The following is a 23981-nucleotide window of genomic DNA, read 5'->3' on the forward strand; positions in this document are numbered from 1 at the left end:
AGCGTATCCCGTTAGCGCAGGCGGGATTACCATCCCATTTTCATCCAATAAAAAAAAAACTTCCACAAAGGATTACTTAAATCGTGACATTATTATTAGTGACCAATAAGGGAGTACATCACCAAAAGCCTAACTGTGTCTGCCTGCCAAGCGTAGCGACTACTGGCACCATTTATGGGGGAAGTCTATGTCAAGTCAAATTTAAACTTCTTTTATGATACTTAAAATGGCAAACAAGCTGCCAGCCCACAAGATGGAAAGTAGTAACTGTCGCCTATAGTAATTATTAAAACAGCACCATGCATATTATAGAATACACTATGGTGCTACCATTCTTTCTATTCTTATGTGTTGTCATTCCTGAGGACTATGATGTTATGTCTCTATACTATGTAATTTCGCTGTCATACCTGTCACATTTAAACCGAAATACAGCCATGCTAGCACAACTGTTTCATGGCACAAATATGGGTAGCAGAGAAACTTCCATTTTGAAATAGTTCCGAACACTCAGGTTATTGAATAAGCTCCCTGTCGAGCTTTTCCCAAGAAACTACAGCATGGGGTACATCAAAAGGGTGGTGAAGAGCTTTTTTTTCAGGGTTGGCAACGCACGCGTAATACCCCTGGTATTACAGGCATTCATAGGCTACGGTAACCGCTTACCATCAGGTGGGCCATATGCTTGTTTGCTACCTCAGTAGTATAAAAAAATTAAAATAATATTTATTTTTTCTTTAGCTATGGTCCTAAATCATCTAATAGGAAGAAAGGGAAGTCTTTCATCATTAAAGGAGTACTGGGATGTAGCGACATTCTTCGAGATCTCTGTGCTTGCACAAGACTATGTAAAAGCAACACAAGCGGCCGAGTGTATGTTTAAACTGAAACCACCTAATTGGTACCTGAAGTCCACTGTTGGAAATATCGAGTTGATTGATAGGTAAATTTAGTCCCTTACCTGTTTGATTGATAATTTAAATATAAATAGCTATTCACTTTATTTATAACATAATAATATTTATAATGTAAAATCACCAAAGCCAATTATGGTAGCCAACCCGTGTTCAATGGGGGCTTTAAATGCCAAAGCTTCCCATGGGGGAGGTCTATATTCAACAGTGAACAGAAAACGACTGATATAATAATAATAATAAATTATTAAATTAATAATATTATCTGTTTCTCGTGGCTTTGGTTACGTGAATGAGTGTATAATATAATGAGTATCATATCTGTGAAGCTAAGATATACCTGCCTTTGTACCAAATTTAATTCAAATCCGTTCAATCGTGATTGAGGAACAAACATACAAGCATCTAAACATTTAAAAATATCTTTACAAACCAAAATATTAAAATTTGTTAATTTTAAAATTTTGCATTGTTTACACATATTTTAAGTACACCGTCCGGACTTAATGAAAAGATAGATAAGAAAATGATAAGATAAAAAGATATACAAGATAAGAGAAGATAGATGTTTGTTTTTCAATCATGCTGTATTCAGCAGTTTCAATTAGACCTGTTTATTGACAGGTCTGAATGAAGATCGCTATTTAGTACATAGATGACGTAGGTACTATTTATTTTTAATCATGGGCGTAAAGCCGCTGAATACAGCGAATATCATTGTACAATTTTATTTATTTATTTAAGTAACTTTATTAACCAAAATAAAATAAGGTACAAAAGGCGGATTTAATGCTAGTAGCATTCTCTATCAGTCCACCTTTGGGATGAAGAGTGAGCGTGGTACTTAATTATTGAATTAGGTAAAGAAAATAACAACTAATAATGTATACCTGTACAAAATAAGTAATACATATATAAATATAAAGGAATATACATGTATTTTTTCTTTTCTCAAAGATTTAGGAAAAAGAGCGAAGAAACAACACCTGAGCAGCAAGTATTTGAATTTTGGATGGAGTATTTCGTGGAAGCCACGAAAACAACGTGCGAAAATGTGATAAGATTTCCAGTAAGTTTAAAGATTATAATTTTAAGTATAAAATTCGGAATACCAATTATGACGACAAACTTGGACTTGCGTCGTCTTTGATCAACTATTAGCGCATACTGCATCTATTGTTCAAAATTAATAATATTTTATTTGCATCTGGCAACTAGAAACTTAATATTAACATTTTAATTTGTAGTTTTTTTAATTATAGTTGCATATATATTATTTATACGCATGTTTTACAAATAAATAATCTTAAATTATTATATATAGCTTTTTTTTTGTATTTTTTTTTTGTTTGCATGTATATTTATCAAATTCATTCAGTCTTTTTAGAATGTTTTCAAATATCTTGTTACCAGGTTCTTATATTAGAAACAACAAAAGAATATATGCCGTCGTATGTGAATGTGAATATGGGTGCAGAACAGAAGTCAGTGGAGATATTCAACCTTTGTATGGCTTCCATGCGTGGCGAGTGTCGACAGGTGCACCGGTGGCTCTTTACTTCCGACATGATAAGAAGTTACAGGTACATTTGTATATTTTAAAAATACATTTTTTTATGTAATTTTTTATACCATTCTAGTAGTAAACGAGCATAGGGCCCACCAAATGTTAAATGATTACCACAAGAATAACCTCACGTAATTTTTTTTGGAAAACTTATGGAAAGTGATGACTGTCGTTTACGTAACATGCCATCACAGTCATTGGACTCGATTCTGAGGCGCTATTTCCCTATATTTATCTCTTAACCTATTATATTAATTTGTTAATTTTGCGAAGTTGCTTTTTTATAAACCAACACAAACTTAATTTTTAATAATTTTAACTTAAATCCATTATAAAATAAGTTTACATTGGTCCTTACAATAAAGATTTCGCTGTGATATCAAATTGAAATTTTAATTTTAGAGATAGTTTTATGGAATTGGCGTCTCAGAATCGACCCCATTATCAACTTACATATATTATGGGGTATGTCAGTGAAATTAACAGGTATTTTAGAAGTTGTAATGTTTATTGTGATCGACGCTTTGATGTCCATGGTGCTGTTTATGACTATAGATGATGATTAGCATTTCACTACGTAGATCAGCTGACATACTTAAAGTGACAACATTGGTGATTGAGCACCCGAAACCAAAGATATACAGATGTATGATGTTGTGAAAGTTAGGATGATTGTAATCTGTTTGACTGAAGTCAACATTCAGTCGCTCTGTAAGACCTCTTTGCGGACTCGGAGTACCCTTGATATTTACTCTGCACGCGTTTGATGAAGCTGTAACAGCAATCTGTGGCTGACACCATTAGAGTAGTCCGAAAAAAGAAGTAGATTAAGAAAAAGGTCGTGAGAATATATCTATCTATTATGCTTTCAGTTTATACAAACGTGACGAGCGCTGCCTTTTCCTCTACGTGAGTGAGAATTCAGATGACTTCCAAATATTCTTGCCATCTGAAGTGTACCGGCAACATTTGCATGATCTGTTGGGCGAATTAACGGCGGATCATGAGAAAGTGACGGATTTAGACACCAGTGTCATGCAGGAACAGTTGAAGGTATAGTAACTATACTTTTAGTTGTGTATACGCAAGGGGACGTTCAAGTGTAACGTAACGCAATTTTTGGAGGTCTTTAACCCCCCCTCTCCCACATGAAATATGCCGTAACAGTTTTCTATATCCCTACTTTAACTTTTCGAAACATTACGTAACATACAGTGACTGTTTTTACCAACAACGAAAATAAAATAAAAATGATCTACAATACAGTGGAGGAATTCCCCGTAAAACAAATGAAAAGAGTTGTTAACTTTGGGAGATTTTTCCCTAGTTTTTTTATTTAAATACGTTACATAATACTTTAACGCCCCCTAATGCGCGGCTTTGGTATTCCAAATTCCTGATCCTTGTAAAATGTTATGAGGCTGAGTTGGTACTGTTTGCAATGAAAGATAAAAATGTTTTTTTTTTACATAACTTAGAATGGCAAACAAGCTGATGGAAAGTGGTAACCGTCGCCTATAGACATGAGCAGTACCATGGACATAACAGAGTATACTGTTTCGCCCATGTTACCCCCCATGCGTTGCCATTCCTGAGGACTCAGGTATTATTCTTCTGTAAATTCACGCCATATCCCACCCTTCAAACCGAAACACAGCCAAGCAAACACAACTGCTTCACGGTTGAAACACGAATGGGACAGAGGTACCCAAGCAATCGGCTTTTGTATAAAGTCTCCCTCTGGTAAATGTTTATAAATGTTTATATAGGTGTGACATAATTCACTTTGATTTATGTTTCATATGCTATGACTTATAGATGTAATTTTACAATTTACTTTTTACAACTTTTAAGTAAATAAAATCACACTAAAAAAGATATTAAGATAACTATTAGAACATTATTAATTATTTAAAGTTATAATATATCGATTCTTTATTATTGTCATGCCAATTTCAGTACGAGTACGAATTAGATGATTGCAACAAGCGCGTAGTACTAGGCAAGGGTACATACGGCGTGGTATATGCAGCGCGCGACCTCCGCACCCAAGTCCGTATCGCCGTTAAAGAGATCCCGGAGAAGAACCTCGGCGATGTGCAGCCGTTGCACGAAGAGATCTTGCTGCACTCGCAGCTGCGGCACAGAAACATCGTACAGGTAACATGCAGTTGCGACATACTTGTATCGTCATACTCGGGAATGATCGCTGAAAGAACCTTGGCGATGTATAGCCGCTGCACAAGGAGATCTTGCTGCACTCGCAGTTCAGCCACAGGAATATCGTGCCGATATACATGTAACCGTCATATTCGGGAACGGTCGCCAAATTAATTAGACAAATCTTGAAATAGTGTTAAGTGAAAGAGGTTAATAAAATGAACAAAATAGTAGGACGAAAAGATGTTATATATAAAAGTTTATTTAAAACTAGTTTTTACCTGCGACTCCTTCCACATGACAGGGATAAAAAGTAGCCTATATTCTTCTCCATCTCATATAGTGCGTGTATACCAAATTTCATAGTAATTGGTTAAGTTATTAATACACTATAAGATAACTAGCGGCTCGTCCCGGCTTCGCACAGGTGGTCATTTTTACAACATTTTAAAAAGTGGTTATTGTGACATAACGATTATAGTTGGACATATAGTATCCCGAAATTTTTTGTAGTTATTGATATTTTCTTCAATATTGTAGAACATACATTTGTTCTATCAGCAATAGTTTCCGCAGCGCACGCGACGAAAGATATTTTATAGCATTTTTTTACACCTTGAGTTACGTTACTAAACTTTTAGTAAGGACCCCTAATCTTTTCTAGCAATAAATATAGCCTATGTTACTCAGGGTGAATGTAGCTTTCTAATGGTGAAATAATTTTTGATATCGGCAAAGTAGTTTTTGAGTTTATTCATTACAAATATACACAAAAATACAAATCTTTCCTCTTTATAATATATGTGTAGATGTAGATAAATAAAACAAACTTACATATTTATATTATTAGTAATGTAATATTGTGAATGCCATTTTAAAGGAGGTATTTTTATTGTAATTAATAAGCTAGAATTTAACTGTACATGGTTTATAAGGCTTACCTTCTGCATTATGAAAATATACCTTTCGTATTTGTTCTAGTATCTCGGTTCAATATCAGAAGACAACTATTTCAAAATATTCATGGAACAAGTACCTGGAGGTTCATTGTCAGCCTTATTAAAATCGAAGTGGGGACCACTAAAGGAAAACGAAGCGACTATAGCTTATTATACTAAACAAATTCTGGAAGGTACTATTGTTATTTATGTACATTGTTATAATGACGCAGTGCAGATTACTTTTTAATTAATTACTTAGTTTGTATTTGATCTTGCCTCGTCTGATACTAGGTGATGAGATTTAAAATGGAAAAAAGTAAAGCATAGTGCTACAGGGCGCTCAAGTAAGTCAATGGGGTCGATTCTGAGATGTCCTTTCTTTAAACCCTAAAATTAAAGGTTCAATTTCATATTTGGAAATCTTTATTAAGTCTAAATTATTATAAACTTAGTTTATGATGGTCTATAAAACAGTGATTTCGAGACACTAAAGAATTAATATATTAGAAATAACGCCTCAGAATTGATCCCAGTGGTGCGGAATCTTACTTTGCGATGAAATATGAGGGTAATTGATGTTCACCAATGGACACATGGTTGTAACGATGATGATAATCACAATAGTTGTAAAGTGCGATACAATCACCAATTGAGTGTGAGTGAGTGAAGTTAAACTCTTCTTTGTTGTAAAAAATCATTTGATCTGGGCCCATAACCTATATATAAGTTAATTTTATAACTATAATATTTTAAATTTCTAACTGAAAATCAAACCTGTGCTATGAAGGACATAATGAATTACAAATTTGTATTTGAAAATTAATTTTCAAATACAAATTTGTAATTAGAGAATTATTCAATTTTCAGGTCTAAAATACCTCCACGATCAGAAAATAGTGCATCGAGATATAAAAGGAGATAATGTATTAGTGAATACATACAGCGGAGTCGTGAAGATATCAGATTTCGGCACATCGAAACGATTGGCCGGCTTGTGCCCCTCGACGGAAACATTCGCTGGAACTTTACAGTACATGGCGCCTGAAGTTATTGATAAGGGCCAAAGAGGATACGGCGCGCCTGTGAGTTTCTTACTATATGTTTAAATAGCTTTTACCCGTGACTTCGTTCACGTGATCGGGATATGTTCACTGGAAAAAAACTTATATCCTTATCCACTACATATAGTACATGTATACCAAATTTCATAGTGATTTGTTAAGGCGTTATAAAGTAACAAGCAAACATACTCGATTTTACATTTATAATATTAATAGAGATGCAACTTGGCAAACAAGGTGACGGCCCTCTTGACTATCAAAGTGGTAACCATGCCAATAGATATGAATAACACCTTGAGTATTATAGAATAAATTTTAAAACGCATGGTACTCCTCATATATTGCCATTTCTGAAGATTTCATCAGGTGTTATTTTTCTATAGCCTCTATATTTAACTGCCATAAGTGTTATTTGGAAGTTACTTTAAAATCGGTGTCTTTCACAATTTGCAATGTGCTTTTAATGATTTTTTTTTTACACATGTTATTGTAAAAAAAATCTAAAAGCACCTATTATTTTAATTAATTTCAGGCGGACATTTGGTCTCTTGGATGTACAGTTGTAGAAATGGCGACAGGAAACCCACCGTTCATGGAATTAGGTTCACCGCAGGCAGCTGTATTTAAGGTGATTTAAATTATTAATACTTTTTTTTTTTCTAAATTATTTACAAGATGCTTCATTTAATATTTTATAAAATACTCGTTATTTACTGTGAATTCATGATCTTGTGATCATTTTCATATAACATTTTAATAATAGATAAAATAAATCTGTTTGAAAAGTATGTTACAAAAAATTACCTCATAGTTACAGCTAAAAGCATTTCTTTAATTCTTTCTACCCAAAGATTGTCTGGAAGAGATTGCTTAGCAATAAGACTGCCTTTTGTACTACACTATACTTATCGAAAATTGTTGAACAAATCTTGTAATGTTGGTGTAATAAAGTGTTAAATAAATAAAATAAAAATAATAAAATAGAAGCAACTTTTTATAAACAACTTGCTTTCGTCCACGGCTTCGCCCGCGTGCATCTTGGTTATCGCAATATGCAATTTTTGGAAATAACTCGATAGATTGGATATGGGTTAATACTGGAGTATGAAAATACTCTCCTTCCGCACGCGCACCCCGCCTCGTCACCAAGGCCACTCACTTCGCAACGGGCCGTGCAGCAGAAATCGTAATATTTTAATTTCGCCATAACTTCGAAACAAAACGTCCAATTTTAATTTTAATTATTCAAATACCAAATATTATCTACATAAACTGTACTTAGTGATGAAATAATTTATTTTGATAAGGATTAATAGCATGAGTAAAATGAATGCGTTTAAATGTAGTAAAAAAAAATTCAAGATTTTTAAATAAAAAAAATTGTTGTTGTGCCTCACTCGACATAGATAGGTATAGTGTGTCGCGGACTTTTTTGTAGATATTTATAAGATCTACAATTAATTAGAACATTTTATGGTTCTATCTTTTATAGTTTAGGCAGCGTACGCAAAATAAGTAACTTTTCTGGTTGATTTTTTACATCTTTTGTCCAATAAACCCAAATATTTTAGGGAACCCTATTTTTTTTTCAAAATAAAATTTAGCCTATATTACTCGTGGATAATGTAGCTTTCGAATGGTGAAAAAATTTTTAAAAACGGTCCAGTACTTTTTGAGCCTATTCATTACAACCAAACAAACAAAGTTTTCCTCTTTATAATATTAGTGTATATGTGGTAAATTACCTCTTTCAAATATTGTATGGACACTGTGTTCATAATAAATTTATTTCTTTAAGGTGGGTTATTACAAGATGCATCCCGAAATACCCAGTGAATTGTCACAGAAAGCTAAAAGCTTTATACTTCGTTGCTTCATCTCGGATCCGGAAAAACGCGCCACCGCTGCTGATTTGTTAGAAGACCCCTTCCTTTGCGAGTAAGCAACATTTTTTTATTTTAAATAATTACAATAGTTCTTAAAAGCAGAATTATTTATTAATTTTAGTATTGAATCTAGTATCTTTTTGTTATTCATCATATCAGCTTTTAACTGTCCACTGCTGAACATAAACTTCCTTTTGGGTACTTTTGACAGTAGTTGCCATGCTAGTAGGCAACCGCAGTTAGATTTTAGAGATGTTTTAAGATGAACGCTGTAATCCTTCGTCCTCCCTTGGTCGCCTCTTACGACATCCACGGGAAAGGAACGGGTGGACTATTCTATGCCAGAACCACATGGCCAAATTTTTTGTTATTATTTCAATGTAATAGTAATGAAATAATAGTTAACGGCTGATATAATGATATCGTCATAGTCGTGGAATACTGACGGATCTGACGAAGATTACATATAAAGATCCGTCACTATTTTACGACTATGACGATATGATGAATCAATTAATATTACACTACGATACACCAATGCGATTTACCAGAGGGAGACTTTGTACAAAAGTTATTCATGTTTCTATCGTGAAGCAGTTGTGTTTGCATGACTGTGTTTCGGTTTGAAGGGTGGGATATGGCAGTGAATTTACAGGGTATAGAGGAATAACACCTGAGTCCTCAGGAATGGCAATGCATGGGGCGTATCATGGGCGATACAGTATACTCTGTTATGTCCATGGTACTGCTCATGTCTCTAAGTGACAGTTACTACTTTCCGTCAGGTAGGCCGTCAGCTTGTTTGCCATTCTAAGTTGCATAAAAAAATACACGGATCTCGTCTATTCCGCGACAGGCAAAGTTTATTAACCTGGATAGATGATTTGGTATATATAAAACCTTTTTTATATTGAGTTTTCTTTTTTGCACATTATTTATTTGGATTTATACTTATACATTTACAGGAAAAAGAAAAACACTGGCCGGTTAGGCAACAGTATAGATTACAATCGCAGTATCTCAGTACCGGCCGACAAGGCTAAACAAACTGTATCCCAGAAGAAGATCTCGGAGCCTTGCATTCAAGGCACGCTGCCCAGTTCGCCGGAAATCGAGTAAGTTTCAACCCTTACGCCAAAACATAGCACAGCGCTTTGTTACTCGCATGGAGTTCTATTACCTGATCAGTTCATGAATGGTATATCAAAAATATAGTATAACAATTTGTATGCAGAACTAATATTTAGGAGCAATATTTCTAATATGAATTTGATTGTAGTTTTTTTATTTTCTTTCTTTTTATCAATATGAAGTTTTATTTGAACTTTATTTGGAAAAAATGACACCTGTATTTCTTACTCGTTCTTCTCAGCTGAAACTGCATTCCGAACTGGGCTGTAAAATCATTATAAATGGCTATTCAAAAAAGCTTATAATTAAGTTTAATTGAAAAAAAAAAAATATTTTATTTGAAATAGTATCTCTCTACTCTCTGAATATACAGGATAAAGTTGAAATTTTTAAAGGGATTCTACTAGTCTAACTAAACATTTTTCTCAAATAAAGATTGGTCAAAAACCAAAAATCTACTATCGGAGGTAGATTTTTTATATTTGTAATCTGTAAATGATTTTTTTTTTCTGCTGAACTTGTACTTTAATTCAATATTTTATATTTTTTTTTCTATTATACTTGCTCCTGTATATTGGTTCTGCCTTGACTTTATATTATGTCATAAACGAGCGGGAAAGAAAAGTGATCTTCATATATAGTACGTAGGTCCGAATAGATCACTTATGTGCATGGCTTACCCAATTACATGTATTTAAAAGATTAACTATTTAATATAAATTTTAATTCCTTCCGTCCATGTGTGATGTGCTCTTGTCATATCATCATACATTATGTGGTTAAGGGAGCTTACGATTTGGGCGAGGTGTGCTGAGTTTAACCAGTGAATCGATATGCGTACATACATGGTTCATTTTTCCTTTCCGCTACCATGATGTCAATTCTGATACCCCACAAAACTAATCAAATATACAGAACGGTGTTGAAATCATTCGCATTCTTTTAAAAGGCGTGTTCGATAATGGAAATTGAACATTTTTCCCAAAGACGAAAAAATATTGGGCTTCTCATAAATAACGTGTTATACTAGTGTGGCATATTCTAATTTCTTTTTGTACTTTGTCAATCTATATTTAAAACATCTCCAAAAGGATGCTAATGATGTCGAAAATCTAATTCCAAATTGACACCCTACCACACGTTTTAGAAAGCTTTACAATTTTTTTTCATGTATACAGTAGCGTAAGATTAGCGCTTCATTCAGTGTATTTTCGGTTGCCGATCATCCGCGACCGAACGCTTCTATATACATTTAATTACTACTTTCGGTCACGCTCGTAGATCGGCTATTACGTCAACATTACCTCGCGGATCGCTCGCGTCCTGTGTCTTGATTTTTAGTTGACGGATTGTCAAGATTGCCAATACCGCACGTTTCCTTATGTGGGACGTCACAATCAGCAGGCAATCCCTTGTGTCTTGGTAGGTATTCATGCAACTGATGATCGGCGATTGAAAATAAGATGCATGTAGTGCTACTCTAAATATATTTGGACTTGGATTCCCTTTTAATTAAAGTGCTGGCCCTATAAAACATATTTATGTATATATAATATATATTCTTTCTAACGGTCCTTGGAACTAGTGAACAATAAAGTAAATAAAAAAGTAGAATTTTCATTGCATAAAAAAAAGTTAAGTGGAACGATGGAATTGACATCAACATCACCGGCATTAAGGCAGGTGCAGAGAAAATTATAACCAAATTATCTAGGTATCTGACGGAGGAATACTATTGAATGCGCCAATAACAATATTTTAATAGCACTTTCTCGCAATATTTTATTATACATGTAGTGAATATTTATTAAGACATGATAAATATAATAATAAATATATATTTGTAACATGTAGATTAGATAGTAATCACAACAACTATATCGCAACAGAAACTATATCCTTTGCAATATTGTTGTAATATTGATGCGAGGTATCTACCCATAAATTCCTTTTAGACATGTATTTACTAATGTTGATCTTACGTTAGACCATTCCCCGTCCGTAACAGATAACTTGGTCGTTTCGGCTCGTATCACTGTAGATACCACTTATAGAGAGTTAACACAAAATTGTCTCTTAACATGTATGCTTTGCACCTAAGCCTGTATTTGTTTTCCCACAATAAAGGGTGAAAACGATCCGGTCTAATCCGACAATCACTAGGACGGCTTCGTCGATGCTATCACCGATATTGATATACCCACCGGACTTGTCCAATAGCAGGTAACCGTAACAAATTTTATAATAAGCTCACTTTGATGCACAGATTTCATAGAATACTATATTTATATAAAGCCTTGGTTTGACTTGTAGGCAATGATTTAGTTGTGTAATGTACCAGCATCAGGGAGAAAACGTGCCTGGTACCGACTCGGAAATTTTATCCAGTTTTTTTTTTATATTTATTTTTGAGGAATAGAAAATGGCAATTTATAATATGGTGCTAATTCAGATTATGCTTGTACAACGAGAATCAAACACAACGAGAGAGGCCTATAAACTTGATCTTGACACTAGAGGGCGCCAAATGAATATCAGTAATAGAAGTGTTAATAATTTTATTTAAATTCGGTGTAACAAATGATGTCTAATAAACACATAATTCATTACTGCATTGTTTGTTTGTTTCTTTTAATGTTTGTAACTTATTAACTGTAAATTATTAACAAGGAAGAAAGTGATAAAAACATTTTTGAAAAAAATAACTTTAGATTGTATAAATAATAGTGGTTGCCTATAAATATAAGAACAGTAAGATCTAATCTACCAGGGTATTGTACTAAAATGTTTAGCTGTATCTTATGTTGGTAATCCTATAAATAAATAAATAAATAAATAAATAAATAGGTTTTATATTTTTACGAATAATACAAATAATATTTATTCAGTAGGTTTATATTGTTAGATATTTCGGGATCATCAACAAGTGATTGATTTTATCTATTTTTTTATTTTTTTGTTTGTGTAATTATGGTTTGTGTTATATAAACTTTAAATTGTACCATAAAATAAATATATGTATATACATATTTATTACGGCTTATTGCCAGTTTGTTGCGTTCAAATTATATACAAAAATTATGTCTGTATGTTTAGGTATGTACTATATTTTATTACAATGTCAATTTGAAATTAAACATTTGTAATGTCAAACCACCGGTGCCAGTTAATTTTAGTTTTATTAATAGTTTTTACGAATATAATAGTACATAAAATAAAAAAAATAAGTTTGATTTTGAAATATAAGGCTTAAGTGCAATTGACCTTAAAATAATAAGAATGTTTTATAATTAAAAAGAAATCACGTTCGATGTTTAAAATATTGCATTCTATGAATACAGCTTTTGATGTCTTTTTTTTTTAATGATTACGGCATGAAAAGTTATTCTATATCTACACGCTTATTCACCCATATCTGTCGCTTTTCATTTCAATATATTCTAAGACTCTTAATGGTATTATTTTTATTTAATTTTTTTGATGTAAACTGTTTTTTTTTATATACTATCTTATATTAATGTAAGACGAATTAATGGTCAATTTCAACAAAACTAACAATTTAATACAGTTGAATAAATTTAATTATTGCTTCGTAAGATATATTTTTGCACGCGGCAACCCGCGATAATTTTAGTATTTACATTTATAAGCTTATTATATTAATTTCAACAAGGAAATTGCTTATGATTGTTAAAACTTGGATTGATATTTTTTCTAATCATAACAATCTCAAATCAAATTCTACTTATGAACACTTGTTTTCCCATATGAGTATATTATGTTAAGAATATATGGATGAGCCTTTAGGACTCAACATAATGTAGACTTTACATTCATATATTTAAGACAGAAATTGTATATTTACCTATTGCTTTTTATCCAATCTTGCAGTATTATAAATTATTTTGAAAAAGTACTCAGAGAATGAAATACTGAACTATATTTGTAATTTTGTGTTGTAGCACGATGCCCAATACGCCATCTACCGATGATATGGAGAGCGGCGACACATTGCTAAATAGGCGGAGTTCATCCGGAGGCCTTTTATCTCCTGAGGTATGGACTAATACAAATTCTTTCGAGTTCCTTAGAGTGGCAACATTGGAATTATCTATCAACTCGGATATCGGCTCAAAGTGTAAATGTGTAAAAAGTGAAAAAAATAATTTTGATATCAAAAAAATATTTAAAATCTTTTAAAGTAAAATATGAAGTAAATGTAAAACTTTTATCAGTGACAAGTAAATTTACGTGCAATTTATTCCATAATTATCGTTTTAATTCGCTATCAGAGTATTTTTAAAATATTCAAAATTATTGAATTTTTTTTTTTTTTAATTGACATATAATTATTATATTGTATTTTACATTTTAGTAAACTTCGGTATTTTTTTTATGCAACTCAGAATGGCAAACAAGCTGACGGCCCACCTGATGGAAAGTGGTAACCGTCGCCTATAGACATGAGTAGTACCATGTACATAACAGAGTATACTGTTTTGCCATGATAACCCCCATGCGTTGCCATTCCTGAGGACTCGGGTGTTATTCCTCTGTACCCTGTAAATTATGAATACTAATAGTGTTATTTATTGACACCTAATTTAACATAGAACCTGTACGGCATAAGAGATGAACTGAACTGATGTTTCTTGTATAGTTAACATTTATTAAGTGAATGAAAACCCTTAACGAAGAAAAAATCTTTGGAACCCCAACTCTTTTACAATATTTAATAATAAAGGAATTGCCAGGTTGATTTGATAAATGCGGGACGGTCGTCTATCGAGATGGAAGAGGACGGATTTTATCTACTGAAGAAGGATTCGCAACGGCGTATCACTCTCTCACGTGTGTTAGAGCAGGACAGCGAAAAGGTCTGCTCAAAGTGGATGCACAGCATACAACAGGATTTCGGAAATACCGTCTTGACAATGGTAAGTGGCAAACATAATCCGACTTCGAAAATAGATAAACTCTATACTCGCATCAAGAGATAGAGATACATGGGCGATATACCTACATAAAATTTTATACATAATATAATATGTGAATATATATAATAATATAATATGGCCGTGTGGTCCCAGCATAGAATAGGCTACCCCTTTTATTCAAGACTAAGGGAGGGCGAGGGATGGAAAGCAGCATCTCTCTTAAAAGATCTCTAAAGTCTGATTGCGGTTGCCAATGAGTTGTTTGCACACTAATTACTGACTTTCAGTTACTATACCAGTACTAATTATAATTTTTATATATCATACCCAAAACCCACGATTTATGAAGAGTTTTATGTATGTGGCAAAAGGTATGGCAGGACAGAAGGAAGTGGTGGGCCCTGGCTGTTATCCATACCAGCATAATAAAAGGAATAAGGAAGGAGCTTATAATAGTAAAAATAAAATTATAAGCTAACTCTTTAACAATACGACACATGTACACAAAAGGCTAAAGGCGCCTGCGCACAAAACAGCACTTTACAGTAAACCGATCACATCATTTAATATAAAAAAAGATTTCAAGCAAGTTCCGAAAAGCAATGGATGAATGGACAACTAGTACAAAAGTTTTCATGTATTTTTTTGTTTCAATAAAAATTAGGGATTCTGATTTCATATAAAAATTTGAATAAGGAAATTCGTTATTCGAATTTCTTTCAACCACTACAGTTATTATTTATATCGAATCATCACTTCTATTACAGGATCACCTGACAAAATTACATTGCGCTCTCAAAGACTATATTTCGCAACAAAACAGACAGGTCATAGAACAAGCTGTAACCACATTGAAGGAGGAGTTAGACTTCGACTCTAACGCCATTAACGAGCTACATTCAGCCATTTATATGTTCCAAGAGGCTGCAAACGCTGTACTTAGGATGCATAGTATAAAACCCCACTGGATGTTCGCGTTGGACAATTTAGTGCGGAATGCGGTACAAGCTGCAATTACCGTACTGTCACCAGGTAAGTTTTTAACTTATTTTAGATACTGTTTTTAAAAGCATTCTACCACATAAATATATATTTAAATAAGTGCAATGTTTTAACTAGTTTTCAACTGCGACTTAATTCTGCGTGATAGTTTATAAAAGCATCTTAAACACTATGCGTTTGCCAAATGTCATAAGACGAGCATTAAGGGTTCAAGAGGTAACAAACAAATTCGCTTTGATGTTTATAATATTAGTAAGGGTAAATATGTCTTTACCAGAGGGAGACTTTGTACTAAAATTGTGTTTGCATGGCTGTGTTTCGGTTTGAAAGGTGAGATATGGCAGTGAATTTACAGGGTACAGAGGAATAACACTTGAGTCCTCAGGAATGGCAATGCATGGGGGGTATCATGGGTGAAACAGTATACTCTGTTATGTCCATGGTACTGCTCATGTTCATAGGCGACGGTTACCACTGTCCACCAGGTGGGCCGTCAGCTTGTTTGCTATTCTAAGATGCATAAAAAAAAAAGATGTCAAACACCTTATTTTATCGATTGAAGTGTTTCACTTTCTTTCAATTCATTTTCTTATGAGTAATTTGAAAGAAACTAACAGCAGTTGTAATAGGTTTATTAAGAGGTTCCAAAATATCTGTTGTTTTTGTATCCATGCTTCATTGGGACAAATGTTCAGTTTCACTAGTCGAAAACTTCTTTATAATGTTGTTCATGATTTATATTTCGTCTTGTTCGCCGTGTGGTCCCAGCGTAGAATGGGTCACCTCTTTTACTGTAGGTGTCGTAGGAGGCGATTAAGACAATTTAATGGTCGAGGGATGGGCAGCAGCGTCACTCTTGAAACATCACTATAGCATAACTGCAGTTGCTAACCCGCTTGCCAAGCGTGGTAACTAATGATAATACAAATAGGGTATTATCAGTAGTAATGACAAAGGTCATGGCTATGGGGTCTTTGGCTTATGTTCACCAGTGGACAGTTATACATAATATAAAAATAAATACAGAGTTGGGCGCAAACCTTGCGGGCGAGTCGCGACGCGGCGGCGGCGGCGCGGCTGAAGCGGCCACTTCCTCAGCACTCTCCACGGCCACCTCCGCCAGGGACCATCAGCTGCACCAGCTACGGCAAGAAAATCATAAGTAACCATATACATATACAAAGGATATTGAAAACTGCAATAGTTGCGAAATTTTTATAATCAAGATGTTTCTTGTTTCTTCATGTTTGAAATAACAAATAAGCTGACTGTTGAAAGTTAAACGTAACTGTTTTTTTTTAATGGATGGTAATGGAATGGCTACCCCGTTTGCACTAACGGTATACGCTCGCCGGACACCAGTGAAGGACGATAGGTGAGAAAGAATATTCAGGTCAGTTATTGCCGCCCATTGTGATAAATACACCTGCGATTCAGCATGATGATTTCCAGGGACAAAGTGGAGGTCGATCTAACGGGGTATATTGCTGGAAAGGAATTAGGCAAGGATAACCGTTGCCGATAGACACGAGCAACACTATAGATCAGTGTTTCCCAACGTGGGACCCACGCCCCACAGGGGGGCAATTTGATAGTTAAGGGAGGGCAATTAAAAAATGGATTCGAAGCGATTTTAACCTTCTTGCTCCGAGCCATTTAATGCAATGCTACGAGTAGATATCAGTAAAAAAAAATGCTGTAAATTTCGTTTGACGTTACCAAAATATCAACTGGTCGATTAGAGTCGTCACGTAAAATTTTAGGAATGTTCAAGTGGGGCATGGCACAAAAAAGGTTGGGAAACCTGCTATAGATATAGTAGAATGTACTGATGCCCTCTCTCATGATGACTCTCCATACCTTGCCATTCCTAAGGACTAGTACTGGTACAAGGCTACTTGAAAGAAATATGTATATATAGGATGTCACTTTCGTCACCATAACTCACCACACCGTGCATATGTACAATTTGTACGAAAATGTAAAACTGTACAAAAAATATGCCCTATATGAATAAGTACGATCTGATTTTTTGAACCCATTATAACACGATATTTCCGCTGTTCTCGCTCAAATACACTTTTTTCATCGCCATTTTACTTTTAGATTGCACCAAGAGCTACTGGACAGCTATCAGCAACATCAGTCGTTACTTCGCCAAATGTTAGAAGAACAGAAGATGCAGACACAAATTATTAGGGAACTGGCGAATGGAAGACAGTAAGTGTAGTTCGATTTTCATTCATTCATTTTTAACCAAACTGTCAAAAGGGGTAATGATTTTCAGGTTTATAACAATGTAATAAAGTATTTTTATATAGGCCTCTAAAATCTTTATTATGACAGCCGACATGATGGAAAGTAGTAACCATCGCCTATAGATTTACGCTCTTATTCATAAAAAAAAAAAAAAAAAAAACTAAAACGTTCTACAAACCTAATTTAACTATTACATTGTTTTTGTCACTGTCTTTCAAATTGAGAAATTAGTGCAAAATGTAAGGACAAGAGGTTTGTTTGAATCGAAGCATTTGTCGTTTCATTGTTTCTGTCTACCCTAATGTGAGACAGGCTTGACAGATATGTATGATAAGTACAAAACACTTCGATAACTAAAATAGGTTTATAAGAGGTTTAACGTTTTTATGAATAAGTGGGATGAACTACATCACGGACATCACACTGTGACGCCCATGGTACCCCTCTTGCGCTCCTATTTATTGCGGACTAAGGTATTATACCTTTGTATACTGTAATTTTACTGCCGACCAAGAAGTGCGTAGAGGCTCTATAAAGCACATTACTTATTGACGTATATAATAATTTTGATTTACAGGAATATACGTACTCCAGAAATAACAGAAGTGAATGAAGAACATCTGGCGTCAATTCGAGAATGGACTTCAACCCGCGGGGTACCTGAATCCGCGGCTCGCGCTCTCGCGGCGCACGAATATTCACTTCCGGACTTATTGCAACACGCCCAGCGGGAGGACATCGCTAGGTTGAATCTCAAGTGAGCAATATATACATATTATATTGTTAGTTTTTTAACTACATAATAGCAGATCCTCGGTGACCTATTTTTGTCGTCTTAGGGGGGAGGGGGGATTTGCCCAGTGGCGCTAGATATGCCAGGGCCAACTCTGACGATATCATCATTCATTATCCACTGATGGATCGGGACGAAGTTTAGGCAATGTATATCTAACGTGTTATCTAACGTCGTGTGGTCCCGGTATGGATGGATGTATGAAGAATGGGTCTCTTCTTTGTGTTCTGCAAGTGTCGTAAAAGACGACTAAGGAAATTTCACGGTCGAGGAATGGACAGCAGCGCCCCTCTCTAAAAACCACCAAAACCAAACTGCGGTTGCAATCCGTCTGTCGATCTTTTCCTTATATATATATATATATATATATATATATATATATATATATATATATATATATATATATATATATATATATATATATATATATATATATATATATATATATATATATATATTTATAAAAGATTTATCTATCTTTTAAGGGTCATGAAGACGTCTAGTATTTTTTTTTAGAATAATTAACAGATCTATATGTAAATTTTGTTTTACAGGGGCGGTGTAGAATTACGTCTATGGCGGGCGATACTCGAGCATCGGCTTCAATCGAACGCGAACCATCTCCGTCGTACGAGCAGCACTGAGACCGACATGGACACCAATTCGATAGTTGTCGTAGAATGCCAGCGATGTAAGTCAACCAACCGAACAGCTTCCAACTCTTCATGTTCAAACAATCCTACGATCGTAATTAGGGATCAAGTGAATGGAGACGGCGCAGCGGAATACCTCGCGGAAGGGGTCGAGAACCCTTGACTATTGCGTGGGTGGTGCACTCTGCAATAAAGGCCAATGGTTATAAAGACACTTATGACCAGTGTTTTAGTCTTTCTTTATTCGTATTTTGTATGATATTTTGATGATCGTATTAATTTTTGGTCCATTTGTGACCGTTAGTTACCATATACAAGATTTTGTTTTAGTCGAAACATCACAAAACTTAGTATAATTATTTATAATTAAAAAAAAAAAAAACACATATTTATCCACCAATAAGTATTATATCAATGATAGTGCAAGTATGCATGAATTAAAAACTATTATAATCGTAAAAGGTTTATTACGGTAATATCTCTGAGTCTAAAATTGTTTCAAATTCAGTTAGAATTCGTCCCCCATGGTTTTCGTCATTACCTACTACGTCATGATGGAAAGAATCGTTTAATAGAACATGTTTCTATTTATATATATTATGCTTTATCTCTGGTGAGGGAAGTTGACCATTATTTTTTACCACTAGAAAGCAGAATCACTGCTGCAAGCTTGAAAAAGAGCAAGACAACGCGGCGTCCTGTGTCTCGTTATTCTAATACAAATAGTAGACTAATTCTGTTTTCTGCGTATATAAGAATAAATTTATTATAATAACTAGCAATATGCCGCGGCTTTACTCGCGTGAATCAGTATATAAAGTACCCTATATGCTTTTTATAGCATTTTTTATGTAATTCTTTAGATTGTTATAACTTTTTATATTTATGAACCGATTGAAATAAAACAAACACTAAATATTAAGTGGAGCAAACCGCAACGCATTAGTGAAAACAGCATTTAAATCGGTTAATCCGTTTCTGAGATTAGCATGCACAAACATACAGACAAACAGACAACAATTTTAAAAATCATTGTTTTGGGTTCTTTTGCGTTCATAAAGCTCCTCTATAATAGTTTTTCTTATATATCTTCCGACCAGTTACGATTTTATTCTTTCTTTATTCTATATTGTACACAAAATATAATGTTAACCACATTTCATTTGAAACATAATGTACAAAGGCGAGCTTATTTCTAATAAGAGATTTCTTCCACCAAAACCTTTTCATGTAAATTGTACGATTTTATTATATGTATTGATTAAGATTTAAGGTCAATAATAACTGTATCTTCTCGAAACACTGCTTCACCAGATGTATATATTGTTGTGATATCTCTGAATACATAACAGTTCATTTGGCAGATATTATAAAATTTATAAAATAGATTATTATTTACCAAAGGATATGCCTTATGACGTTTCCTATTAGTTTATCATGGGGTAAGCAGAAGTACAATTTATTGTCTAATATTGTTATATCTATAAAAAAAGAAACAATATAGTATACACGCACACAGATATGGAAACAGTTTATATATATAAACTGTTTAGTCTAAAGAGAATAGAAAGAGTATTACCAAACAAAAAGAAAATATTTTATAAATGGAGAGTTTATATTTTAGTATAAAGTTCTATAAATAAATATTAATATACGAAAATCAACCTTATCCCCCTTTTATGACATCACAATATCTCTTTTAATGATCTGACTTTTAGATTAGAACTTGACTAAACACTGGAGTCAAAATCTCTATAATCATGAAATGTAAGCAATTATATTTAATAGCAATATCATACTTATAAACTAGTGTGAAGACGCACATTAGACCTATCATAAAACTAAGGCATTGTCGGAATCGGTCGCAAAGAAACATAAATTCTTTAATAATATAAAATAAGGTATAAAATCCAGTGCGATCGGTTCTGACAATGTTCAACACAAGAGAGATACGTAATACTTATTGTTAATTAATTAGGTGTTATTCGTAACGATTTTTGGTTGTTTAATAAATTTATAACAATATTTAGGTGCTGTTAACTCCGTGTTTGATAGTAATAAATCAGTGTTGCTTTTGTAGTTGCTATAAATAATTGCCTGAGGCCTTGAGTGTATCACCCAAAGAATAATAAATTATAGTTGATGCTGCACTTAGTGACCAAATTTCCAAAGTGAAACGTGACATTCTTTTTGTTTCAATTTGTCTATGGTCTTAAAAAAAAAAAAGAAACTGTATTCAATAATTGCCTATCAGAGTAACTGAAGTATTATTATATTAAAATTATTAAATTTTGTTTTGGTATTTTTACTTGTACTTGTTAATTCAGAAGTTGCTTTGTTACTCAATGCTTATGTTTAATGAGATTTAGTTTCTATGTGCAACAGAAGCTTATGTTATTTAATAATAATTTAGTTGTAAGCTATATTGCAAATATGTTGAAGTGTCTTTGGGTGTGTTCGTTTATTATTTTACATTATTTTGTAAATATTACGTAATTTTTATATTTATCATTATTAATATTTTGGGCCAACCACTGACAAATAGGGGCAAATAACCTTTGATTCTCTATGGATCTTAAAATTATTGTTTTTTAAAAAAAGACAGTGAAATATTCATCTCTATGTTCATAGAACTACTGAGATGAAATCTTACTTATTCCATCATAGTGTTGTTCAGTGGCGTACCTCCTATTTTATATGTTCAACAGAAATGTTGGATTTTTTTAGTCATAGACTACACATCACATTTTTGTAAATAATAAACTTATTAAAAATATGTCTACTAAATTATTTCTTTATAGTGCTTATAATTATATAATAATTACTGATAATTTTAACTGTGACTGCAAGTTTTCTTACATTTACATGAGTCATTAAATATTAGCAGTCTTTTAAGAGAGTGTTCTATTAATATTTTTTTTAAGAAATATGGGCACGACTTTAAATATGATCGGCTGGACCGATTTGGATATTTTTTCAATTTTTGTAATAGCCAATTAAGGTAAAAAAAATATTACTTGAATAGAAAGGGAACATCTGTCGAGTCAGCTACTTTAGTATACAGTAATTATCAAAATTACAGTGATATTTTTTAATAATGATTATATATTTTTTTACCTTATGATTTTTTTTTGTAGCTTATCTTACGTTCTAACCTGTCAAAGGCTATATATATGGTTTAAGGTTGTTCACCTCTGATATTCTCATGATTGGCCCTGACTTTATACATTAATTTATTAGTTACTAGTCTTTGTAAATATTTTTTTTTTAATATAACGAACGGCATAATATATACTGAGCAATAAAGATAATTTTGTCAATTAAAATGAAACAGTCTTGTAATGGTGCTTATCGATAATGTGCCTTTGCTATGGCTTCCCACTCTTCATGGGTACCAGTGACATTTTTTACATGAAGTATCTATATGCATAACCTCAGATTACAATAATTATAATATGCCATATAAAGATTATAGTAGCATATAGAGTGTTCTATATATTATAATCCATAATAATAAATGCAATCCATAATAATAAATAAACATGCACACACACTTATAGTAAAGTTGCATCTACATTGTAACTGCTGTACCCCTTGTAATATTTGATTCTTTTTCTAGGCGTGGGGTGTAACGTGATGTTCGTGAAATGTATTTTAACTACCTATTTTTATAATTTTTTAATATATCTATATTAACTATATTTTTTTTTAAATATCAAAGATAAATCTTTGTTAATTTTTTAAGTAAAATTTTTTCAATACTTTGTCTTACAATGTAGATGTGATGTAAAAATAAGTCATTGTTTATGGTATATAACGAAATTTAAACAGAGATACTTAAAAATAAGTACCATAGATAAAGAATATATATACATATAAATGAGGACTAAAGTCGCCATAGGGGCATGATAATAATAAATAATATTCCTTATTATCCATTTCAAATTATAAATTCTTTAAAATAAATAACTAATAAATCTTTTATTACAGCTGTATTTATTTACATACATAATGTATTCAAATAATCTAAAGCGAATTTTAATTGGTAAACCAGAATTATCGTTTAAATAATATGATTTTAGTACATAATGTTTTAAAATATTATGTCACACTTACAAGTTGTGGAATATTATACATTATATACATATCTTAATTATTATATAATCATATACTTATTTTACAAATTTTATTATTAATAGTGCCATAGAACTTTATTTCTTGATTGTAGATAATAATATCTTTTTACATTTTTATTTACGCTTATATTATAATTGTATTAACAATGAATCCTTTTCTGAAAAAAAATATATATATATATATATATATATATATATATATATATATATATATATATATATATATATATATATATATATATATATATATATATATATATATATAAATTATGGTGTGATATTTTATATTTTTTTTTATATTTTTATTTTACAGTGAAAATCAGTAGCAGGAAAGTATAAATAAAAAATTTACGCTTAAACTAAAGGCAATAATAGTTTTATGAATGCTGTTATTATAAATTTTGGATTGTAGATTAATATATTACATCGAAACCCATACATATTAAGTAAACAATCTTGGCGTGTCTATTTTTCTAATTAGTCAATAAAAGAAAACACGATGTTAATACATAAATAAGTACGTTATATATATTTTTGTGTT

General features: G+C 32.7%; 1 protein-coding gene across 3 annotated transcripts in view; it reads left to right on the forward strand.

The window, feature by feature from the left end:
- LOC113512559 (mitogen-activated protein kinase kinase kinase 15) overlaps window positions 1-23603 on the forward strand; it is a 40639-nt gene extending 17036 nt beyond the window's left edge. Inside the window, exons 8-25 of one of the 3 annotated variants that reach the window (XM_052900069.1) lie at window positions 742-943; window positions 1872-1983; window positions 2328-2497; window positions 3354-3534; window positions 4441-4641; window positions 5623-5773; window positions 6450-6664; window positions 7176-7271; window positions 8442-8581; window positions 9495-9644; window positions 11788-11883; window positions 13623-13716; window positions 14415-14597; window positions 15365-15629; window positions 16626-16746; window positions 17706-17819; window positions 18436-18615; window positions 19206-23603. In XM_052900069.1, coding sequence (XP_052756029.1) covers window positions 742-943; window positions 1872-1983; window positions 2328-2497; window positions 3354-3534; window positions 4441-4641; window positions 5623-5773; window positions 6450-6664; window positions 7176-7271; window positions 8442-8581; window positions 9495-9644; window positions 11788-11883; window positions 13623-13716; window positions 14415-14597; window positions 15365-15629; window positions 16626-16746; window positions 17706-17819; window positions 18436-18615; window positions 19206-19467 — 2933 coding nt within the window. In that variant the 3' untranslated portion in view covers window positions 19468-23603. Of the gene's footprint in view, window positions 1-741; window positions 944-1871; window positions 1984-2327; window positions 2498-3353; window positions 3535-4440; window positions 4642-5622; window positions 5774-6449; window positions 6665-7175; window positions 7272-8441; window positions 8582-9494; window positions 9645-11787; window positions 11884-13622; window positions 13717-14414; window positions 14598-15364; window positions 15630-16625; window positions 16762-17705; window positions 17820-18435; window positions 18616-19205 lie in introns of all 3 variants that reach the window. The other 2 variants (XM_052900068.1, XM_052900070.1) reach the window with 2 other exon arrangements.
- Window positions 23604-23981: the final 378 nt, after the last annotated feature.

This window comes from Galleria mellonella, unplaced genomic scaffold, assembly GCF_026898425.1.
Source record: "Galleria mellonella isolate WM207_F2 unplaced genomic scaffold, CSIRO_AGI_GalMel_v1 utg64, whole genome shotgun sequence".
Lineage (NCBI taxonomy): Eukaryota > Metazoa > Arthropoda > Insecta > Lepidoptera > Pyralidae > Galleria > Galleria mellonella.